At 43.3% G+C, this 19,529-nt stretch overlaps 3 protein-coding genes across 6 annotated transcripts in view; 1 reads left to right on the forward strand and 2 right to left on the reverse strand.

Annotated features, from left to right (window-relative positions):
- Positions 1-7,004, reverse strand: part of CCPG1 (cell cycle progression 1) — a 90,541-nt gene extending 83,537 nt beyond the window's left edge. For 2 of the 4 annotated variants that reach the window (XR_009867319.1, XM_062205955.1), the window contains exon 1: positions 6,869-7,004. The gene's annotated coding sequence lies outside the window, so the exon portion shown is untranslated. Of the gene's footprint in view, positions 1-5,358; positions 5,380-6,868 lie in introns of those variants that run through there. The other 2 variants (XM_062205954.1, XM_062205953.1) reach the window with 2 other exon arrangements.
- PIERCE2 (piercer of microtubule wall 2) lies at positions 6,989-19,107 on the forward strand. The gene is made up of 2 exons (XM_062205965.1): positions 6,989-7,416; positions 18,693-19,107. The coding sequence occupies exons 1-2, from the start codon at positions 7,399-7,401 to the stop codon at positions 19,038-19,040; spliced, it is 366 nt and encodes a 121-aa protein (XP_062061949.1). The 5' UTR covers positions 6,989-7,398; the 3' UTR covers positions 19,041-19,107.
- The window catches only part of DNAAF4 (dynein axonemal assembly factor 4), an 84,272-nt gene continuing 75,175 nt past the window's right edge, over positions 10,433-19,529 (reverse strand). Inside the window, exon 10 of the mRNA XM_062205958.1 lies at positions 10,433-11,014. The gene's annotated coding sequence lies outside the window, so the exon portion shown is untranslated. The remainder of the gene's footprint in view (positions 11,015-19,529) is intronic.

Raw genomic sequence — 19,529 nt, forward strand, 5'->3', positions numbered from 1 at the left:
GCTGCTCCATTTTCCATACTGCTCCCTGCTAATGGTCTAGGAAAAGCAGTGGAAAATGGCCCAAGTGCTTGTGCCCCTGCCACCACCAGGGGAGACTGGAAGTTCATGGCTTCCATTTGAGGAGTGAACTAGCAGATGGGAGATAGCCCCCTCTCTCTTTCTCTCTGTCTCTCCCCCTCTATCTCTCTGTAACTCTGATCTTCAAATAAAAAATCTTAGAAAAAAAAAAAAAATGGAGTCGTTGGCTGTGGGCACTGGTGGGTCCTGGACAGCAGTCTGCACCGAGATGCTTCAAAGCTTTATTAAAAATGGCTGACTCCACATGAAGCCCTACTATACCTAGGTCTACCAGGAGGATCAGGAGCCCTGATAAAAGCTTCGAAAGGTACCAGTCCCACCATGGCCATCACCAGCCAGCTTTGCTGGAAGGGTGTGAGGAAAACCACACCTGCCACAATCATAGAATTGTGAAATGAATAAACGAATCAGTGAGCTGCTTTAAAAAAAAAAAAAAAAAAAAAGACTTCAGGGCTTAAATATCTGCATGAGTTTGTACACCCAAGTCCCGTTTACTCCATGACAAAGGTGAATGTAAACAGAACCTATCCACAGTAATAAGCAGGTTCTCCTAGCTTTGCTGGGGAGTAGGAAAACCCTAAAATCATCACAAAGACAGGAATCTAGAAAAATCAAGAAAAGGAGGAATGAGTTCACCTTATCGGAGGCAGCAATATTGTTATATGGCAAATTAACACTTGATTTAGAAAATCAATTCTGCAAGAGAAATGAGTAGGCAAACAACTGTTTCTTAAGCTTCCTTCTATGATGTAATGTACCTCAAATTGGGAAACAAAAGCGAACTACTGCCATATCTGAAGACAAAAGTAACTGATTGCGCCGGCGCCGTGACTCACTAGGCTAATCGTCCGCCTTGCGGCGCCGGCACACCGGGTTCTAGTCCCGGTCGGGGCACCGATCCTGTCCCGGTTGCCCCTCTTCCAGGCCAGCTCTCTGCTGTGGCTAGGGAGTGCAGTGGAGGATGGCCCAAGTCCTTGGGTCCTGCACCCCATGGGAGACCAGGAGAAGCACCTGGCTCCTGCCATCGGAACAGCGCGGTGCGCCGGCCGCAGCGCGCTACCGCGGCGGCCATTGGAGGGTGAACCAACGGCAAAAGGAAGACCTTTCTCTCTTTCTCTCTCTCTCACTGTCCACTCTGCCTGTCAAAAAAAAAAAAAGTAACTGATTGCCTCAATCTAAAAGAAGGCATATATTGATGTTAAAGTTTGAAATAAAGTAAACAACATGAATTCAAAACACCATAAGAAAATTAAGATCCTATAGTATGTAAATATTCTTTCCACAGGCATACTCATTGTGAGAAAACTGCTGGCTTTCCAGAACTCTTTCCCACTAATTGTGGAAAAGCCTGAAAGAGCTAAAGATACAAGGTAGCCAAGGCTACAAAGAGCCCTCAATGGGACACTGGAGCCCTGGTAGCCTCTTTCCCCTTTTACAGATAAATAAGTGAAACTACTGGGTGATGGCTCTTTGTTTCCCTCTATACTCAAACAATTTTTACTTTTACTTGTTAAAAATATGAATTTGGGTCCAGCGCTGTGGCATAGTGGTTAAAGTTGCTGCCTACGGTGAGGCATCCCATATGGGGGCACCGGTTCGAGTCCCGGCTGCTCCACTTTTGATCCAGCTCTCTGCTATGGCCTGGGACAGCAGTAGAGAATGGCCCAGCATCCACATGGGAAGAACTGGAGGAAGCCTCTGGCTCCAGATTGGCGCAGTACCGGCCATTGCAGCCAACTGAGAAGTGAACCAGCAGATGGAAGACCTCTCTCTCTCTGCCTCTCCTTCTCTCTGACGTTCGCATAAATAAATCTTTAAAAAATAAAAAAAGAAAGACAGCACATGTTCGGGAACAGATCCTGTTAAATCTTTAAAAAATAAATAAATAAAAATATAAATTCATGGGGCCAGTGCCGTAGCTCACTTGGTTAATCCTCTGCCTGCAGCGCCAGCATCACATATGAGCGCCAGGTTCTAGTCCCGGTTGCTCCTCTTCCAGCCCAGCTCTGCTGTGGCCTGGGAGGGCAGTGGAGGATGGCCCAAGCGCTTAGGCGCCTGCACCCACATGGGAGACCACGAAGAAGCACCTGGCTCTCAGCTTCGGATCAGCGCAGCACTGGCCGTAGCGGCCATTTGGGGAGTGAACCAACGGAAGGAAGACCTTTCTCTCTGTCTCTCTGTCTAAAACTCTACCAGTCAAAACAAAATATATAAATTCATTATACAGATCTATTTTTGTTTAAACATTTGTTTACAGAAGGATAATTCACTCCAACTTTCTTCCTGCTGTCTTCTACTTCTAGGAAGCAAAACTACAAAACAAAGGGGTTTTATAAATTTTTGTTGCTTTCCATTTGTTAAAGTTAATATACCTTATCACAGAATAATTAAATATGTACCCATTGTTATTTTCTAGTAATGACATTAGTTAATTAGTAAAGATGTTATCAGTTTAGTTACATAAGCAGTCATTATCAACCCAAGATACATTATGTACTTCTTGCCTTTTATTTTCACTTATCTATATTTTCTTTGATAAAGTCCTTAAAATTTTCTTGTATGCGGCCCAGTGCTGTGGCGTACAGGTAAAACCGCCGCCTACAGTGCAGGCATCCCTTTTGGGCACCGAAGAGTCCCAGCTGCTCCACTTCCATTCCAGCTCTCTGCTATGGCCTGGGAAAGCAGAAGATGGCCCAAGCCCCTGGACCCCTGCACCCACGTGGGAGACCCAGAGGAAGCTCCTAGCTCCGGCTTAGGATCAGCTCAGCTCCAGTCATTGTGGCCATTTGGGGAGTGAGCCAGAGATGGAAGATATCTCTCTTTCTCTGCCTCTGTCTCTCTGTAACTCTGCCTTTCAAATAAATAAATATATTTTTTAAGAAAAAATAAATACCTTATAGAAAATTACTAGTTTGTTTCTATAAGACTTGTTAACTGGCCGGCGCCACAGCTCACTAGGCTAATCCTCCACTTGCGGCAGCTGCACCCCGGGTCCTGGTCCCGGTTGGGGCACCAGATTCTGTCCCGGTTGCTCCTCTTCCAGTCCAACTCTCTGCTGCGGCCCGGGAAGGCAGTGGAGGATGGCCCAAGTGCTTGGGCCCTGCACCCGCATGGGAGACCAGGAGGAAGCACCTGGCTCCTGGCTTCGGATCAGTGCAGCGCGCCGGCTGTGGTGGCCATTTGGGGGGTGAACCAATGGAAGGAAGACCTTTCTTTCTGTCTCTCTCACTGTCTAACTCTGCCTGTCAAAAAAAAAAAAAAAAAAAAAAAGACTTGTTAACTTAAGTATTGCATCTCAAGAATCAGATGCTCTAACAGCTACGGATGATTTTGCCTGAAGTAGCATCTAACTCTTACACATGCAAAGTGTCTCTCAGAATACCTGGGATTTCATATTCAATTTAGTCTAATTGTTCATGAAATCAACTTAAAAGTCCATGTTAGAACAATAAAAACAAGAGACACTTCCTACTGTTAAACTAGGTTGATGATCTTAAACTTTTAGATGTGAAATTAAAACAAAAACTAAAGCCAAACCCTAGAAGCACACTGCAGTTTCAGGACCTTTAACACCGCAGAGTGCAAAGTCACTGTCAGGAAAGGAGCCAGATTTCCTTCAAGCTCTACCAAGAAATCAAAGGAAGCCTCCATCTGACTCTTTTTCATCATGATTCCCAGTCTGAAGCACATCAAGACATCATACTTCAAATGTGGAAGATGCTTTATGTAAATATCGCTTCTGCAGCCAATAATACTTTGTGTGCTGCCACTTAAAAAGTGCTTTCATCTTCACATCTGATCTGACCTCCACAGACACCCCATGAAGTAAGGCAACTGGCTATTATAGATTACAAAGGAAACAAACGGAGACTCCTAAGATAAACTCCCTGCTCAACATCATTACACATCCTCTGATTCCCAATCCAAAGCACTTTCCCCATTTCATCATGCTGGCCAATATAAACCAGAAGTAACATTTCAGAAGGAAAACGAGTTATGGAGAAAGACTAAGGAAACTTTTTACTTGGGGTTTCATTTGACTCATGGGAAAACCTCAATTTTCTCATCCTTCCTTGGAAAACGCTATAGGCTGCTAAAAAGCTGTTGACACATTAATCCTGCTTTTTAGAAAAATCCATAAATCTATCAGCTGCAGTCCTTCCCATATTATACTTATACACTTCATCTCAGAATTCAAATTGAGATGATTTTTTTTAACAAGTTCATCTGGGTGCTACACATTGGGAAAGATCTTTAACACCAACTTTTTTTTAAAACTGTTTTTATCTAGTCAGATGTGCAGATCTGTTAGGAAGGAAATTCTTGAAAGTGTAATTGTTATCACTTTATAGCAACTTCCTCATCTTAACCACACACACAAACAATTTAGACCCTGGTAGTTCTGCACTGTTAGATGAGTCTGCATTTTCTGTTTTAAATGACCTCAGGGTTAATAGGCCTCACTGCTGGGTCCTTGTTCTCAACATTTCAGAAACTACTATTTCCATGATTTTAGTAATTCACCCCTAAGTTTTTTTAAAAGTTTAACTTGGGTGGGAATACAATTAGTACAACCTAGCCAATACTGTGGATCAAGTTAGTAAACATGTTAACTGACTACAAAGGTTGTTTATGATCTGTGAATGGATAACACAAAACATATACAATTAAAAAGTAGATGATATTGAAAAGAAATGAAATCTGGGAGAGAGAAGGTAAGCTCCAAATAAGACAACCTAACAAAATAAAGTATGAACAGCCTGAAAAATGGCCCCAGAAAGTTTAGAAACATATATGTTAAGAATTAATGGACACTTGGCAATGAGGTAAACCTCTACTTTTTAAGTCTGATAATAGCAAAAATGCAGAGTGGTCCTACGGGACAATGTGGTCCTTGCTTCATGACAGAAGACAAAACATGGGCTAAATAATGAATTATGTTACCTGTATATATACAACACAATCATAATAGAAAATAAAACAAACACCAACACAGCACCAAATATCACATATAGCACTCAAAGTCATTCAATGTTAACAAGCTCAAAATGTGCCCCATCCCATCATAATGTCTTTATTTCCACCATCAAGTTCTTACAAATAATAAACCGGAAACGCTGCTACATCCAGATTCTCTCAGTAGGTTCATAGTCTCAATCTTGTTACCTGATAGATTTAGAATCATCAAGATTGCCAAGTCTTAACTGAAGAAAACCTAAGCAATTTTGTCTCTTAATGTACAAAAAGAAAACACATAAATGCTAGGAATCATTGTTGTACCTGTTTTTTCTTCTTCCCAATACAACTAATTCACTTCTTGTCCCTTCTCTCCGAAATAATTTAATTTTAAATTCACATGATCTGTGGATGCAACAACAAGGATTCTATGGTTTTTACTGTTGTGGCCTGCGTTTCAAAGTAGTGATTATTTGCTTTTTATAATAATGTCTAAAAAGTCCATAACTGAATTACATTCTTTTTAAAAATTTTCTACAAAAAAATTAGAAAATACAGGAAAGTAAAAAAGAAAGTATTATTTAACATTCATCATCTAGAGAACCACTTTTATAACTAAATATCTCTTACATCTTATTTTTAATGGAAATATAATCACTTGTTCTATGGTTAAATTCACAAAATTGGGACTACACTCCTTTCTGGGCAATTTTCATTTAAAAATGAGTATTTGCCACATCTCTTAAAATACTGTTCAGGAATAAGTTTCTTTTCAAACTCTTTTGACTGGCACCCCATTCTTAGTGTAAAGAGGTCAAAATCATGAATTAAAACAATCTCACTTTCTCCATCCCTTCCACCATTCCACAACAGGCTCAGGAAAAAATAGTAAACCATTCACACTTTGTGTGTAAAAATAGCCCCTGGGAGGAGTGGGGCGTAGCAAGATGCAAACCTTAAACCAAAGATATGCGCTGATAACAGTGCATGTGAAGAAGGCAAATTAGCCTAAAATCAGCGGTACTAAGCAGCTACACCTACAGGAGCTTCAAGAAAGCCCGTCTTTCAATTCCGTGTTTCACCAAGTCTAAGTCGGAACAGTGCAGTTTCACCACTAAACAAAGTTATCTTCCTTGTCTGGGTTCCTTAAAATCGACGCTCCCGATGAAAGAGCGTCGGAGATGCATTATAATTAAAGACAAACACGGAAAACGCACACGAGGGCCTGCGTGGGTCAGCTGTTGACCACGCCAAATCAATTAAGAGATGGACGCTAAGAAAGGCGGGTTGAGGGGAGAAGTGCAGGGGCAGCGATTTGATCATTACCAGGCTGGCGCAACAGCAGAAATCGCAGCTGCATTATTTCACACTTAATCTTTCTATTCCTGGCATCACGGGGTTCAAACGTCACCAAAAAAGATGGGCCGGCAGGAAACTCGGCGGGCTGACGCACACAACATCTTACCATATGGACTCCCATCAGTCGAGACCGAGAAGCGCCCCACAACTACCCAGCGAAACCTGGGTCCCCGGGGGCCGTCGGCTGCCCCACGCCAGAGCACAGCTCCGAGGTGCGCGCGAGGCGTGGAGTCTACAGGACCACCCGGCCCCAAGCCCCAGGGGTGAGCTCGGACCGCGAGGGTTGCGGACTCCTGTCCCGAGGCGGTCGCCCGAGCCAAGCGCCAGCTGGTCCAGTGCCCGCCCGAGAAGCCCCTTCCCAGGAGAGAAACCGCACCGCTGTCCAGGGAGGCTGCCGTGCCGAGGGTGCCGTCCACGCGCCCCGACAGTCGGCCCCAAACCCTCTCGCGGGGTCTGAACTCGCCCAGAGTCATACCTGAAGGGGCAGCGCCACCTTCGCCAGACGGCACTGGCTGTCACGGTGGCGGCAGTCACAGCTCCAGGCGCCAGTGACGCCTCTCATAAAAACAACAACCTGCTCTCGGGCGTCCGCAGCCGGGAGGCGGCGGCCGGCAAGCCTCCGCAGGGCATGCCGGGACTCGTAGTCCCATTGGCGGATCCATCCCAGGCAGCGGCGGAGTAAAGAACTACGACTCCCAGAAAGGAGTGCAGCTCACCACGGGGAGGCTACAGGAAGCCGGGCCAGGAGGCCGCGGAGCCTCACAACATCCGGGCCCCGGCGCCCGCGGCCGGTTGCTATGGAGACGAGCTGCCGCCACCAGAGAGGACTCGGAAAGCTGCCTGGATCGGGCGGATCGGTTTATGCTCACTGATCCAGCCAATAGTTCCTCTCTAGTTTAATTAGGTGCAAGTAAAAGGCCACTTCCCGGGGCGCTCGCCGGTCCTCTGCCATCTACTGCAAGAGAAGATTTACATTTGCCGGAAGAATTTACAAAGGGAGCGACAATGACGGACACCGACTGGGTGGGTCTGAGCAGAGGACTAAATGTTTTTGATTGTTGTTTGATATTCTTTGATATAATCTGAGGCACCACCTATTCCCACCCACCCCAGCCTCCAAAGAATTCTAGGCAACCACAGAGCTTTTGCATTTACCAATGTAAATGAAGGTTTTATTAAGCCACGATTGCTTCTCCTGGTGTAAAGACTATTGGGGAATGCTAAGAACCGGTGCTCCAACTGCAGACCGGCGATGGTTCTGAACTAGGCAAATGTCCCTTAAATTTGCATTGATTTACATTGTGCCTTGGCCAAAAATGCATGTGGGGGAGGAGGGGAAATGGTGCACTTAAGTCACCATTTAATGCAAACAGAATAAAGTCTGTCCTTCAGTTGTGGCAACATAAGTTTAAGAAAAATTAACAGGTGGGCATGAGCAGAGACAAAAAGTGGCCTGGAAGTTAAACTTTTTTTTCTTTTGTGTTACCCATATGCCTATTAACTTCAATTGTTGACAAAACACCAAAAAAGAAAAAAAAAATTCTGTAAGTAGAGTTTCTATAACATACATTTGATTATTCAGTGCCTTGTTTTCATTTATATTCTTATATATATAAATGTGTTTATGCTAAAACACTTTGGAAAGTCAGAGTAGAATCTGACAATTAGTAAGAAAGCTGGTATCACCAATATGCAGATTTTTAGAATACTACTGAAATGTAATTTCAATGAGCTAATTTTAAGACTTTTTTTAAAAGGTATTTGCAATTTTAATTAACCTTATCCTTAAGTTGCTAACATGGTATGTTAAGTAACCCTTTCACATTGTTTGAATTAGTTTTGCTTTCTCCTTTTTTTTTTTTTTTAAGATTATTTATTTGAAAGTCAGAGTTACACAGAGGAGAGGCAGAGAGAGAGAGAGATCTTCCATTCAATGGTTCAGTCCCCAACTGGCCGCAATGGCCAGAGCTGTGCCCATTCGAAGCCAGGAGCTTCTTCTGGGTCTCCCACACAGGTGCAGGGGCCCAAGGACTTGGGCCATCTTCTACTGCTTTCCCAGGCCATAGCAGAGAGCTGAATAGGAAGTGGAGCAGCCGCGTCCCAAACCAGCACCCACATGGGATGCCAGCGCTTCAGGCCAAGGCGTTAACCCACTGCCCCACAGCGCTGGCCTCTTGCTTTCTTTTTAATTGCAGATAGTTTGTGTTGCATCCACTTGTCAGCTAAAACAAAATGTTACAAAAACCAGTGACAGTCACACATGAAATTTATTGAAAATGAGAAGCAAATGAGAGGCAAGGTAACCGATCGGGAGCAGCCACCGATCAGGACCAACATTCCTTATCAGAGTGCGGCCCCCAACAGCAGCTTTTTATAGTGTTCTGTCCACTAGGGCTCACAATTTCAAACCGGACCCCTGGTATGCAGTGAACAATAAAGAGGAAAACCAGAATATGGTTGTAAGATAACAGTTAACAACAACAAACCCAATAACAGATCCAAGATATGGTTGTAAGATAACAGTGAAGGACACATTTCGGTCAACCTAGTTCCTGGGAATTTGGGCCCACATAATTTCATAAGACACACCCTTAGCCATTAGCAAGCAAAGCTAATATGTGCAGAAGCAGGAGATCCGCAATTAGCTTTTAGCCACACTCACTGCATTTTAATTCTGATTTTACAGTTTGGACTCCACATTTGAAGAACAGCAGATCTGATGAGGATAAAATAAGCTGATTTTAGGGTCTATAATGGAAAGTATGTTTCTGAATCTCTCTAAACATATATGAATTATCTTGGAGGTCTAGAAGATTTAGATACACTAAATTTTTACAAATTTTGTGGTAAAAATTATTACAACAAAGTTCATCCACTAATTTGTCTTTGGTTTTTACTAGATTTGGGTTTTTTCTGTTACACTTTAAAAAAATTTTTTTTAAACTTTTATTTAATGAATATAAATTTCCAAAGTACATGTTATGGATTACAATGGCTTCCCCCCCCCCATAACTTCCCTCCCACCCGCAACTCTCCCCTTTCCCACTCCCTCTCCCCTTCCGTTAACATCAAGATTCATTTTCAATTCTCTTTATATACTGAAGATCAGTTTAGTATATGTTAAGTAAAGATTTCAACAGTTTACCCTCACATAGCAACGCCAAGTGAAAAATACTGTTGGAGTACTAGTTATAGCATTAAATCACAATGTATAGCACATTAAGGACAGAGATCCTACATGATTTTTTTTAAGAATTGATTAATTTTCTATGCAATTTCCAATTTAACACCAAGTTGTTTTTTTTTCATTTTCAATTATCTTTATATACAGAAGATCTGATTCAGTATATACTAAGTAAAGATTTCATCAGTTTGCACCCACACAGAAACACAAGGTGTAAAAATACTGTTATATTACTAGTTATAGCATTACTTCACATTGGACAACACATTAAGGACAGATCCCACATGAGACGTAAGTACACAGTGACTCCTGTTGTTGGTTTAACAATTTGACACTCTTGTTTATGGCATCAGTAATCTCCAACATGAGAAGTGGGAGACACAGCAGACTCATAGAATGTCAGATGTCCTAAATAACACTCTGGCCTCAGAATCAGCCCTTACGGCATTCGGATCTGGCTCAAGAGCCCATGAGAGTATTTCAGGCATGGAAAGCCAAGACACTCTGGAAAAAAAAAAAAAAAAAAAAAGAAGACCTAAATGAAAGATCTCTGTGAGTGAGATCCCAGTGGAAAGAACGGGGCCATCAAAGAAGGAGGTACCTTTCTCTGAAGGGAGGAGAGAACTTCCACTTTGACTATGACCTTGTCGGAATAAGATCAAAGTCGGCGAACCCTAAAGGCTTCCATAGCCCTGGCAACTCATGACTAGAGCCTAGGGAAAAAAAAAATTTTTTAATGTATATATTTGACAGAGAGACACACAGAGTTCCCTGCTTCACCGGGTCTGAATAAGCAGAAAACTGGAGTCAGGAGCTGAAAATGGAAATAAAAACCACTTATGCAGGGTTGGTGTTGTGGCATAGCAGGTAAAGCCACCACCTGCAGCACCAGCGTCCCATACAAGTGCAGGTTCAAGTCCCAGCTGCTCCACTTCCAATTGAGTCCCTACAAATGCTCCTAGGAAAACAGCTGAAGATGGCCCAGGTACTTGAGCCCCTGTCATCCATGTGGGAGACCCAGATGAAGATCCTGGCTTCCACCTGGCCCACGCCTAGCTGTTGTGGCCATTTGGAAGTATGAACCAGTTGACAGAAGATCTCTGTCTCTCCCTCTCTTTGTAACTCTGCCTTTCATATAAAATAAATAAATCTTAACAACAAAACTAGGCCGGTGCTGAGGCTCACTAGGCTAATCCTCTGCCTGCGGAGCCAGCACACCGGGTTCTGTCCTGGTTGCCCCTCTGCCAGTCCAGCTTTCTGCTGTGGCCTGGGAAGGCAGAGGAAGATGGCCCAAGTGCTTGGGCCCTGCACCTGCATGGGAGACTAGGAGAAGCACATGGCTCCTGGCTTCAGATCAGCGTGCACCGGCTGTAGCGGCCATTGGGGGTGAACCAAGGTAAAGGAAGACCTTTCTCTCTCTCTCACTGTCCACTCTGCCTGTCAAAAAAGAAAAAAAAAAGTCACATACTCTCATGTAGGATGCGGGATACAAGCATCTGACGAGATCGGGCGTGTTCAGAGTAGTATGGCCGTAGACGTGATACAAGCATCTGAAATGCTAGGCTAACTGCCCTCTCCTGTATTGCATTTTGAGCCAAGGCTCATTAAATTTTAGAACCAGTAGCAAAAAGGGTGCTTTGATGCAACAAGAATCCTTGGTAACTGAAGGAGATAGTATTGACAACAAAATAAAGGGGGAAAAAAACCACTCTTTCTCTGAGCAACCTGCCTAAGTACCCCCAAAAGTAAATTAGAGGTACTTTTCCTAACCACTCCCAGGGACTCTTTGTACCTTTGAAGCTTTCCCGTGTGCTGCAGAAACCCAGACATTTTGAGAACTGTGGCAAAGTAATCACAGTTCTGCCTTGGGCTGCTACTCCAAGCACTCTGTTGGTAGTCAAATTTGATCCAAAAATAAATAAATAAATAAAAGGAAAAAAAAAAAAGTGGGCTGCAGATTTAAATTCGAGATTTCAAAACAAAAAGGTTCATGACATTATGAAACTTAACTTTTCTGCAGTGTTAAAAGGGCCCAGGAATGCAGAGTGAACTGGATTTTACTAAAAGGACCTAGCTTAACCTGATCCAAACTTGAAACTCAAAAAAGGCTTTGTTCTCTCTTAGGCTTGACATAATAGCTCAGTAAACATCCTTATCTCCATTTTAGAATTGAAGAAACTGAGATTATATGCTGGCTAGTCTTCAAGATGGAGAATTTTTAAAAAATTTCAGCCTCACGAAAGAGAAAAGTCTTGAAAGAAAAAGAATAAAAATTTAATGGATATAGTCTTCTATTAAAATAAACCTCAAAAAGTCACAGTAACACCCTGCCAATCACTAGTAGGTTATTTAGACATAATGTTACTGACTGCTCTGAGGTTCTTGTGTTTGAGCAAGAAAGAATTCAGCCGTGAGACAGAGGGAACCAGTATGCATGCTGGCAAAATTTAAAGAAAGAGAAATAGGCTGGTGCCGCGGCCCAATAGGCTAATCCTCCACCTGTGGCGCCGGCACACCGGGTTCTAGTCCCAATCAGGGCGCCAGATTCTGTCCTGGTTGCCCCTCTTCCTGTCCAGCTCTCTGCTGTGGCTCGGGAGGGCAGTGGAGGATGGCCCAAGTCCTTGGGCCCTGCACCCCATGGGAGACCAGGAGAAGCACCTGGCTCCTGCCTTCAGATCAGCGCAATGCGCCGGCCGCGGCAGCCATTGGAGGGTGAACCAATGGCAAAAAGGAAGACCTTTCTCTCTCTCTCTCTCACTCACTATCCACTCTGCCTGTCAAAAATTAAGAAAGAAAGAAAGAGAGAGAGAGAGAGAGAGAGAGAAATAATGGAGTGTACGCCTCAGAGACCAGGTGGGCTTCTAGGTAAAGAACTGAGAGCCCAGTCTGCATTTAGAGTTGGGTGTGGGCCCGCTCTCCTTCCTGTACCTCCTTTCTGGAACACTGCTGGGCGGAGGGCTTCTCGATGTAGACTACCTCCCAGAACTTGAGAGAAATTCCTGTTACCTCGGTTCCTTGTCTCACATGGAAGAAGAATTTCCAAGTGGACAGCAGAGGGATTTTAAAAGATTTATTAGAGTCAAAGACCTCCAGCCAGAGCAGCATGGAGTGGGGCTTCCAAGAGAGGAAAAAACCCCCAAAGAACCTCATAGCACTGGGGTTTTTAAGTACAATTTTGAAGGAAAAAAAAAACAAAAAACTTGACAATCAGATTGGCATTCAGTTACCAGGCAGGGACAAAACCTGAAGCCTGATTTTCAATCCTTTATCTTGTCTGGATAAAGAGAAACCATCTGGACTTACCATCCAGATAAACCATCCTGAAGGGTGGGATAGGTAACTTGTTTTCACAATAAACTGTGAGCTCAGGAGGATGAAATCACCACCCCCTTGCTATTCTCCTGGCAAATTTGGAGATTCCTAAGGAAGGAGGGCAGACATTTTGTTGTTGCTAAAGATAACCTTGGGGAAGACAGCAAATATTTTATACCCCAAATTCTAATGGGCCCACCCTATTAACCCACCTGACTCCTCACACTGTGGTGAAAGGCAGATGAGATTTCCCCTAAGCAGCCCCCAGGGAGAGGGCTGGGAGCCACCAACCAGGCTACTGAACAGGGCAAGGCATTTGATATGTAAATGTTGATTTCTTACTATAATTCTTCCCTCATTTAACAGCACAGATATTTCCATTTATCTTTTGCCTCTAGTACTCATGTTGACCTAGTGACCTTAACAATATGTGATCTGCAAGGGATTTAGATGTTAACTACTGCAGAGACTACCAAATCTTTGCTTTTGTTTTTAACATCCAGAATTATTTGTGTATCAAGGATGTGGAACCTTTTTGCCTGCAAGGACCATCTGAATATACAAAATTGTCAACTGAAAAATTAGCCTGCTATAGATGCATTGAATTTTGAGTCCTGCCTGCAGTTGCCTTGCCAAGGCCAGACCAAATGATGCTATGGGCGTTATAGGGCTTGTGGGCCAGATGTTCCCCACCCCTGGACATGGACATCACAGAGTACACTTATTAAAGTCCTTATCACAAGTAAATATACACTTTGCTTTATGCTTTCCTTAAATAAGACCATTTCATTTCCCATTGCTCTACCTGGAGAGCCCTTGCAGCTGAGTCTTCAGATGAGGAAACAAAGCCATCTATCTAATCCATCTCTCTGTACATAAGGAACTGGAGTCCTTGTAAAACAGTTTCACCAAGGTCACAGTGCTGGTACCACCGCCAACATCAGAAACCAAAACACCTAACCTGTGTTTTTTATAACTGTTACAGTAGGAGACACACAAATTTTAAAAGTTTCCCAGTTAACCTGGTTGACCTGTAATCCAGGAAGCTGTCGCTCTTACATGCCCCTATAGCACTCTATCTCTCCACACCCCCTACAGCCAGCCTGCCTCCCAAAGGCCTCTTCAGCTCCTGGCCACAGTTCAGTCACATCTTTAGTAGACAGAATAGGATTTAGGCAAAAAAAAAAAAGGGGGGGGGGGGCATAGGAACAGGGGCAGAGAATCTGAAACATAAAGCATTTCCAGGGATGTTATAACATTGTACTCAGAGGGAGCCAGACCACCACAGATTAGGAAACCTACAAAGAAAATCAGTCTGAATATGACTTTAGAACATACAATGGATGAAGATTTGTGCTGTGACAGCAGGAAAAAGCCTCCTGTTCCATTCTTTCTCACACCCTATCTGTATATTACAAGAAAGAAGGGTCCTCCCACCCACACCCGCCTTTTCTACATCCTGGACACTCCCTAACTGTTGCTATAAAAACTCTGGCAACCTTCTTCAGAGAACTAGACCTCCCCCCTGCCTCCTGTACCTGTCACCAGTAAGGGGAGCTTCGCTTGAGCAGCTCCTGCTTGAGGTTGATTATTTGGCAACACCCCAAACAGACCCCTGTGTCCACTTTCCTAACAACTGTGTAGCACAGTTCTCAAAATATGAGCAAGGGACCAGCAGCGTGTTACCTGGGGCTTTCTCAGAAATGTAGACTTTGGGCCACATCAGTCAGAAGTCTGTATTTTAGTAAAATTCATGGGTAATTGACATACACATTAACATACCAGAAGCACTGCCCCAGAGAGCAACAATAGGGTGGAGAAAAGATACCTAGTTTTAGGTAACAACTCCTTTAGTACTAGACGGACACTAATAGATTTTGTTGCTAATTAGCAGGGTCAGAGGAATGAAGAAGGCCTTAAAGGTGGCTGGGATAGTGACAACCAGAAGTTCCAAAAAAATAATTATCCATGAAATCATGATCTATTCCTAAGAACTGACCAGTTACCAGATTTTTCTGAGGCAAAAGATTGTAAACTCTCAGCTCAATACCAAAACAACAGAATAACCGAACACTTCAAGTCTTTGTAAATTATAAGGCCACTATTTCCACTAAGGAAATTTACTGGAATAAGACCAAGAAGCTTTTTCCACTTCCAGAATGACAGCAGCAAACGTTCTTGGGATTGCATTTTCAAAAAGCCATCAAGTAATCCAACATATCTGTCAAAATTATTTAAGTGCTTCTGAAAAGTTTCTTTGCCTCATGATTATCATGTCTATGTTCTTACATTTTACCTTATTTTGCCTTATTTTTACAAATTGTTTTACATTTATAAACTTTCAATTGTATAGTCTAACTGGCATTAATAGAAGAGATCTGAGGTTATCTCTTAATTCGCAGCTCTTTTTTTATTATTTCTTTTTTATTTAAGACAGAGAAGGTCCTGCATGTGGTGCAGCGGGTTAGATGCAGATGCGCCTACGGGCTCTGGCTGGAGTCTCAGCTTCTCTTCCCATCCAGCTCCCTGCTAACAGGCGTGGGAAAGCAGAAGATGGCTCACGTGCTTGGGCCCCTGTACCCACATGGGAGAACTGGAGGAGGCTCTGCTTCGGCCTGGCCCAGCCCCAGCTGTTGCGGCCATTTGTGGAGTAAGCCTGCGGATGGAAGATCTCTCGATCTCTCTCTTTCTCTCTCACTCTAACACTGCCTTTCAAATAAATTGTAAAATAATAAAAAATAAGAGACATAAACATTTCCCACCTACTGGTTCAGCCCCTAAAAGCCCACAATAGCCAGATCTGCGCTAGGCTGAAGCCAGGAGCCAGGAACTCCATCCTGGTCTCCCCTGAGGGTATAGCAGGGCCCCAATGCTTGGGCCATTTTCCACTGCTTTCCCAGAAACATTAGCAAGGAGGTGGATTGGAAGTGGTGCAGCCAGCACTGGAACCAGTGCTCTGATACGGGATCAGTGTTGCAGGCAGCAGCTTAACTTGTTGCAGCCCAACATCCCCTCAGTTGTTTATCTTATAATCTTGTTTAACTATAATTTTTACGTTTAATTTCTTTTTTTTCACTTTTAAATGTATTATGTCAGGGCCTATGTTATGGCACAGAGGGCTAAGCTATTGCCTGCAAAGCGGGCATCCCATATGGACACAGCAGTTCAAGTCCCAGCTGCCCCACTTCTGATTCAGCTCCCTGCTAATGCGCCTGGGAAAGCAGCAGAAGCTGGCCTAAGCCCCTGTCACCAACATGGGAGAACCAGATAGAGTTCCAGGCTCCTGGCTTTGACCTGGCCCAGTCCTGGGCAGACCTTGCAGCCATTTGGGGAGTGAATCAGCAGATACAAGCACTCTCGCTAGCTCGCTCGCTCGCTCTCTCTCTGTAACTCTGCCTTTCAAATAAATAAAATAAATCTTAAAAATAAATATATCATGTTCTCCTTTTTCAGGGGATAAAAATATCATCCTACTTTCTAGTTTTTCTACCGTGAAGTTCTTAAAATTTTTCTATCATGACATAGTATTTAAATTAACCTGAACTTTATTTTGATATTTGAAGGTGAAGGCCTATTTTTCTAACCAATTCCTTACATTACTTATTGAGCCAGCTGCCCATCCATTTCTGTTTTGTAATTTATTTAAATTGGTAAATGAAATTGTACATTTATGGTATACAACATGTTTTGGATCATGTACGTCTGAGGAATGGCTAAATCAAGTGGATCAACATCCATTGCCTCACACATAACTTACTTGTAGTGAGAATACTTAAAATCTACTGTGCTAGCAAGCTTTCAGGTTTGTTTGCACATTTGTGTTTTTACTGGCACCACAGGGCTCAGGCCTTGACCTTCTGCTTTGGCAGAGGGTGGAGCTGCTCCTGCTGCTGCGTGGTCCTCAGCTTCTCCTCGTGCTTGCTGAGCCAGTAGCACACGGCACACATCCTCTCAGGCCGCAGGTCTGGGGGCTTCTCCGTCTTGTGTTTATAGAACTTCCTGAGGTTTTCTTCTTAGGTCTGGTTAATGGCAGTGAGAACACGGGCGGTGGACTGGTGGACAGCTCAGTGGAGAGCACGGATGCCACGTGGCCTGTTGCTTTGGCAATGTGCAGCTGGGACAGCTCCACATTCAGGTCCTCCAGCTGCTTCAGCGATGCAGGTCCTGAGCCTTGATCTTGGCCGTGACTGCACCAGCCTGCCCTGCTGCTGCTCAGAGGGAAAGAGCTCATAGCAAGTTTTAAGGATATAAAACCTTATTATTAACCACAGTCACCATGTGGTACAGTATTCTGTACAATAAAATGTAAGCCTCAGAAACTGGCAGGCAAACAGTAGGCACCCAATGCTCAGGAGGTGCTTGCTGAATCATTAACGAATGATAAACAAGGTCTACTTCTGGACTGTATTGTCTGTCCCACTTAGATTTTTTCATCATATATAAATTTTTCATCATATATATATATTTACACGCTCTGTAACTCTGCCTTTCAAATAAATAAATAAATATAAAACATCCTTATTAATATAACTTTAAAAACATGTTGAACTACAGTAAATGATAACCTTACCAGCCCTTTTGTCCAGAAACCTGTGATCCATTGTAGATCTGTCCCTCTTCCTCCTGACCCACATTTAATCAACCCCCAGATTATATGAATTCTTTTTTTTTTTTTTTTTTTGGACAGGCAGAGTGGACAGTGAGAGAGACAGACAGAGAGAAAGGTCTTCCTTTGCCATTGGTTCACCCTCCAATGGCTGCTGCGGCCGGCGCACCACGCTGATCTGAAGCCAGGAGCCAGGTGCTTCTCCTGGTCTCCCATGGGGTGCAGGGCCCAAACACTTGGGCCATCCTCCACTGCACTCCCGGGCCAGAGCAGAGAGCTGGCCTAGAAGAGGGGCAACCGGGACAGAATCTGGCATCCCGACCAGGACTAGAACTCGGTGTGCCGGCGCTGCAGGCGGAGGATTGGCGGTGCCGGCCATGAATTCTAATTCTGAAATGTTTCAGATGTTTTACTTACCCCGTCTCTAGACCCTACTATAACCCTACTATAACTCATCATTCACACAGACGACTGCAGCCTCTCTCCACATCCACATCCCCGCAAGTATCTAACAGCAACCAAAGTCACCTTCCTGAAAATGATGTTACATCATGGCATGCCTGTCCCTAAAACCCTTCAAGAGCTTCAGAGTCGCGGCACTGTTAATGAAACCCTGGGAGATCTGGCCCTATCTGCAGTCTCATCTCACCCAGCCTCACTTGCCTTCAGCTATTCTTATTGGCCCTTTGTTCACACCTCCATCTTTTCTTTCCTTGCTTAGGTTCAATGAAACTTCACGGTCTACCCTAGCCCTTGACACTAAGACAGAACCCTGCATATGTCTTCACAGATATCTCATATTTAGTTTTCCTCATAGCACTTATGACAGTTGTAGTTATTGTTAATTATGTAATTATTTGCTTAATGGTTGCTCCCACAAGGCTAAAATCTCTTGAATATTTGTCTTTTTTCCTTCTTACTTTAAAACTGAGCTGTACTTCTTCCAACTAGGATTTATTACAGATTGTCCCTTTCCTATGTGATGGTTTGATAAATTCTCCTCTTTCTGATACACGATGTGAAATGGCTATCCTACACTTACTTTTAACAGGTTTGCTCTGTACAGGCATGTGTCACTTTCAGGCAGCCTGCAGTGCCCTCAAGAGAAACAGGGTTTCTGAAAAGCAGGAATGATAGGGCTACATGTAATTCTAATTTTTGTAAGAACTTTATAATTATTGTGTGTTTATCTTTCAGGATAAGAACTGTACTTCAGCTTCCAATTCAGACACAGAAATGAAACTTGAACCACCACCCCCTTGTGTGAACCCTGGCAATCCGGTGTTTTCATGTATGTTGGACCCAAAGACACTCCGTACAGCTACGTCACTATCGAAACCCCAGATGATTCTGTATAAAACCAATTCAAGTCATTATGGTGAATTTCTGCCTATGCCGCAGTTTCTGCCCTGCAATTATACTCCAAAGGAACAAGTATTTTCAAGCCATATCAGAGCAACTGGATTTTATCAAAACAACAGTCTAAATACTGCACCTGACAAAACCAGAACCCTTGATTTTCCTAATTTTCAACACACTCTGTGAAAATATATTCTTTGCCTATTTAAGAGAAAATATGAGAAGGAAAAATGAGTTTTAAATCCAAGATTAAAATACCAAATTTAGAATATAAAACTATTTGAATCATTTTTTAGAATTCTTTTAAGAAATAAAGCATTTCAACTGATAATTGAACAACACTGACTTGTTAAGTACAAGTTTGTTCAAAATAGAAGAGAGGCGTGTTAAAACACTTGTTAGAGCGCCCATGCCCACATGGCAGTGCCTTGAGTTCCGCTCCTGATTCTAGATTCCTGCTTGTGCAAAGCTCCAGTAATTGAGTTCTTGCCTTCCCCAGAGAAGACCGGCACTGAATTCTGGTATGGGCCTTTGGGGAATGAACCAGTGAGTGGGAATGTTCTCTCTCATTTTCTCTCTCTGTCTCTGTCTCTCTCTAAATAGTTTCTCAAATAGATAAATTAAAATTACAAAAAACCTTTTACCTCTAAAAAATAAATAAGAGTAGGCGTGTGC

Source organism: Lepus europaeus, chromosome 11, assembly GCF_033115175.1.
Source record: "Lepus europaeus isolate LE1 chromosome 11, mLepTim1.pri, whole genome shotgun sequence".
In the NCBI taxonomy this organism is placed as follows: domain Eukaryota; kingdom Metazoa; phylum Chordata; class Mammalia; order Lagomorpha; family Leporidae; genus Lepus; species Lepus europaeus.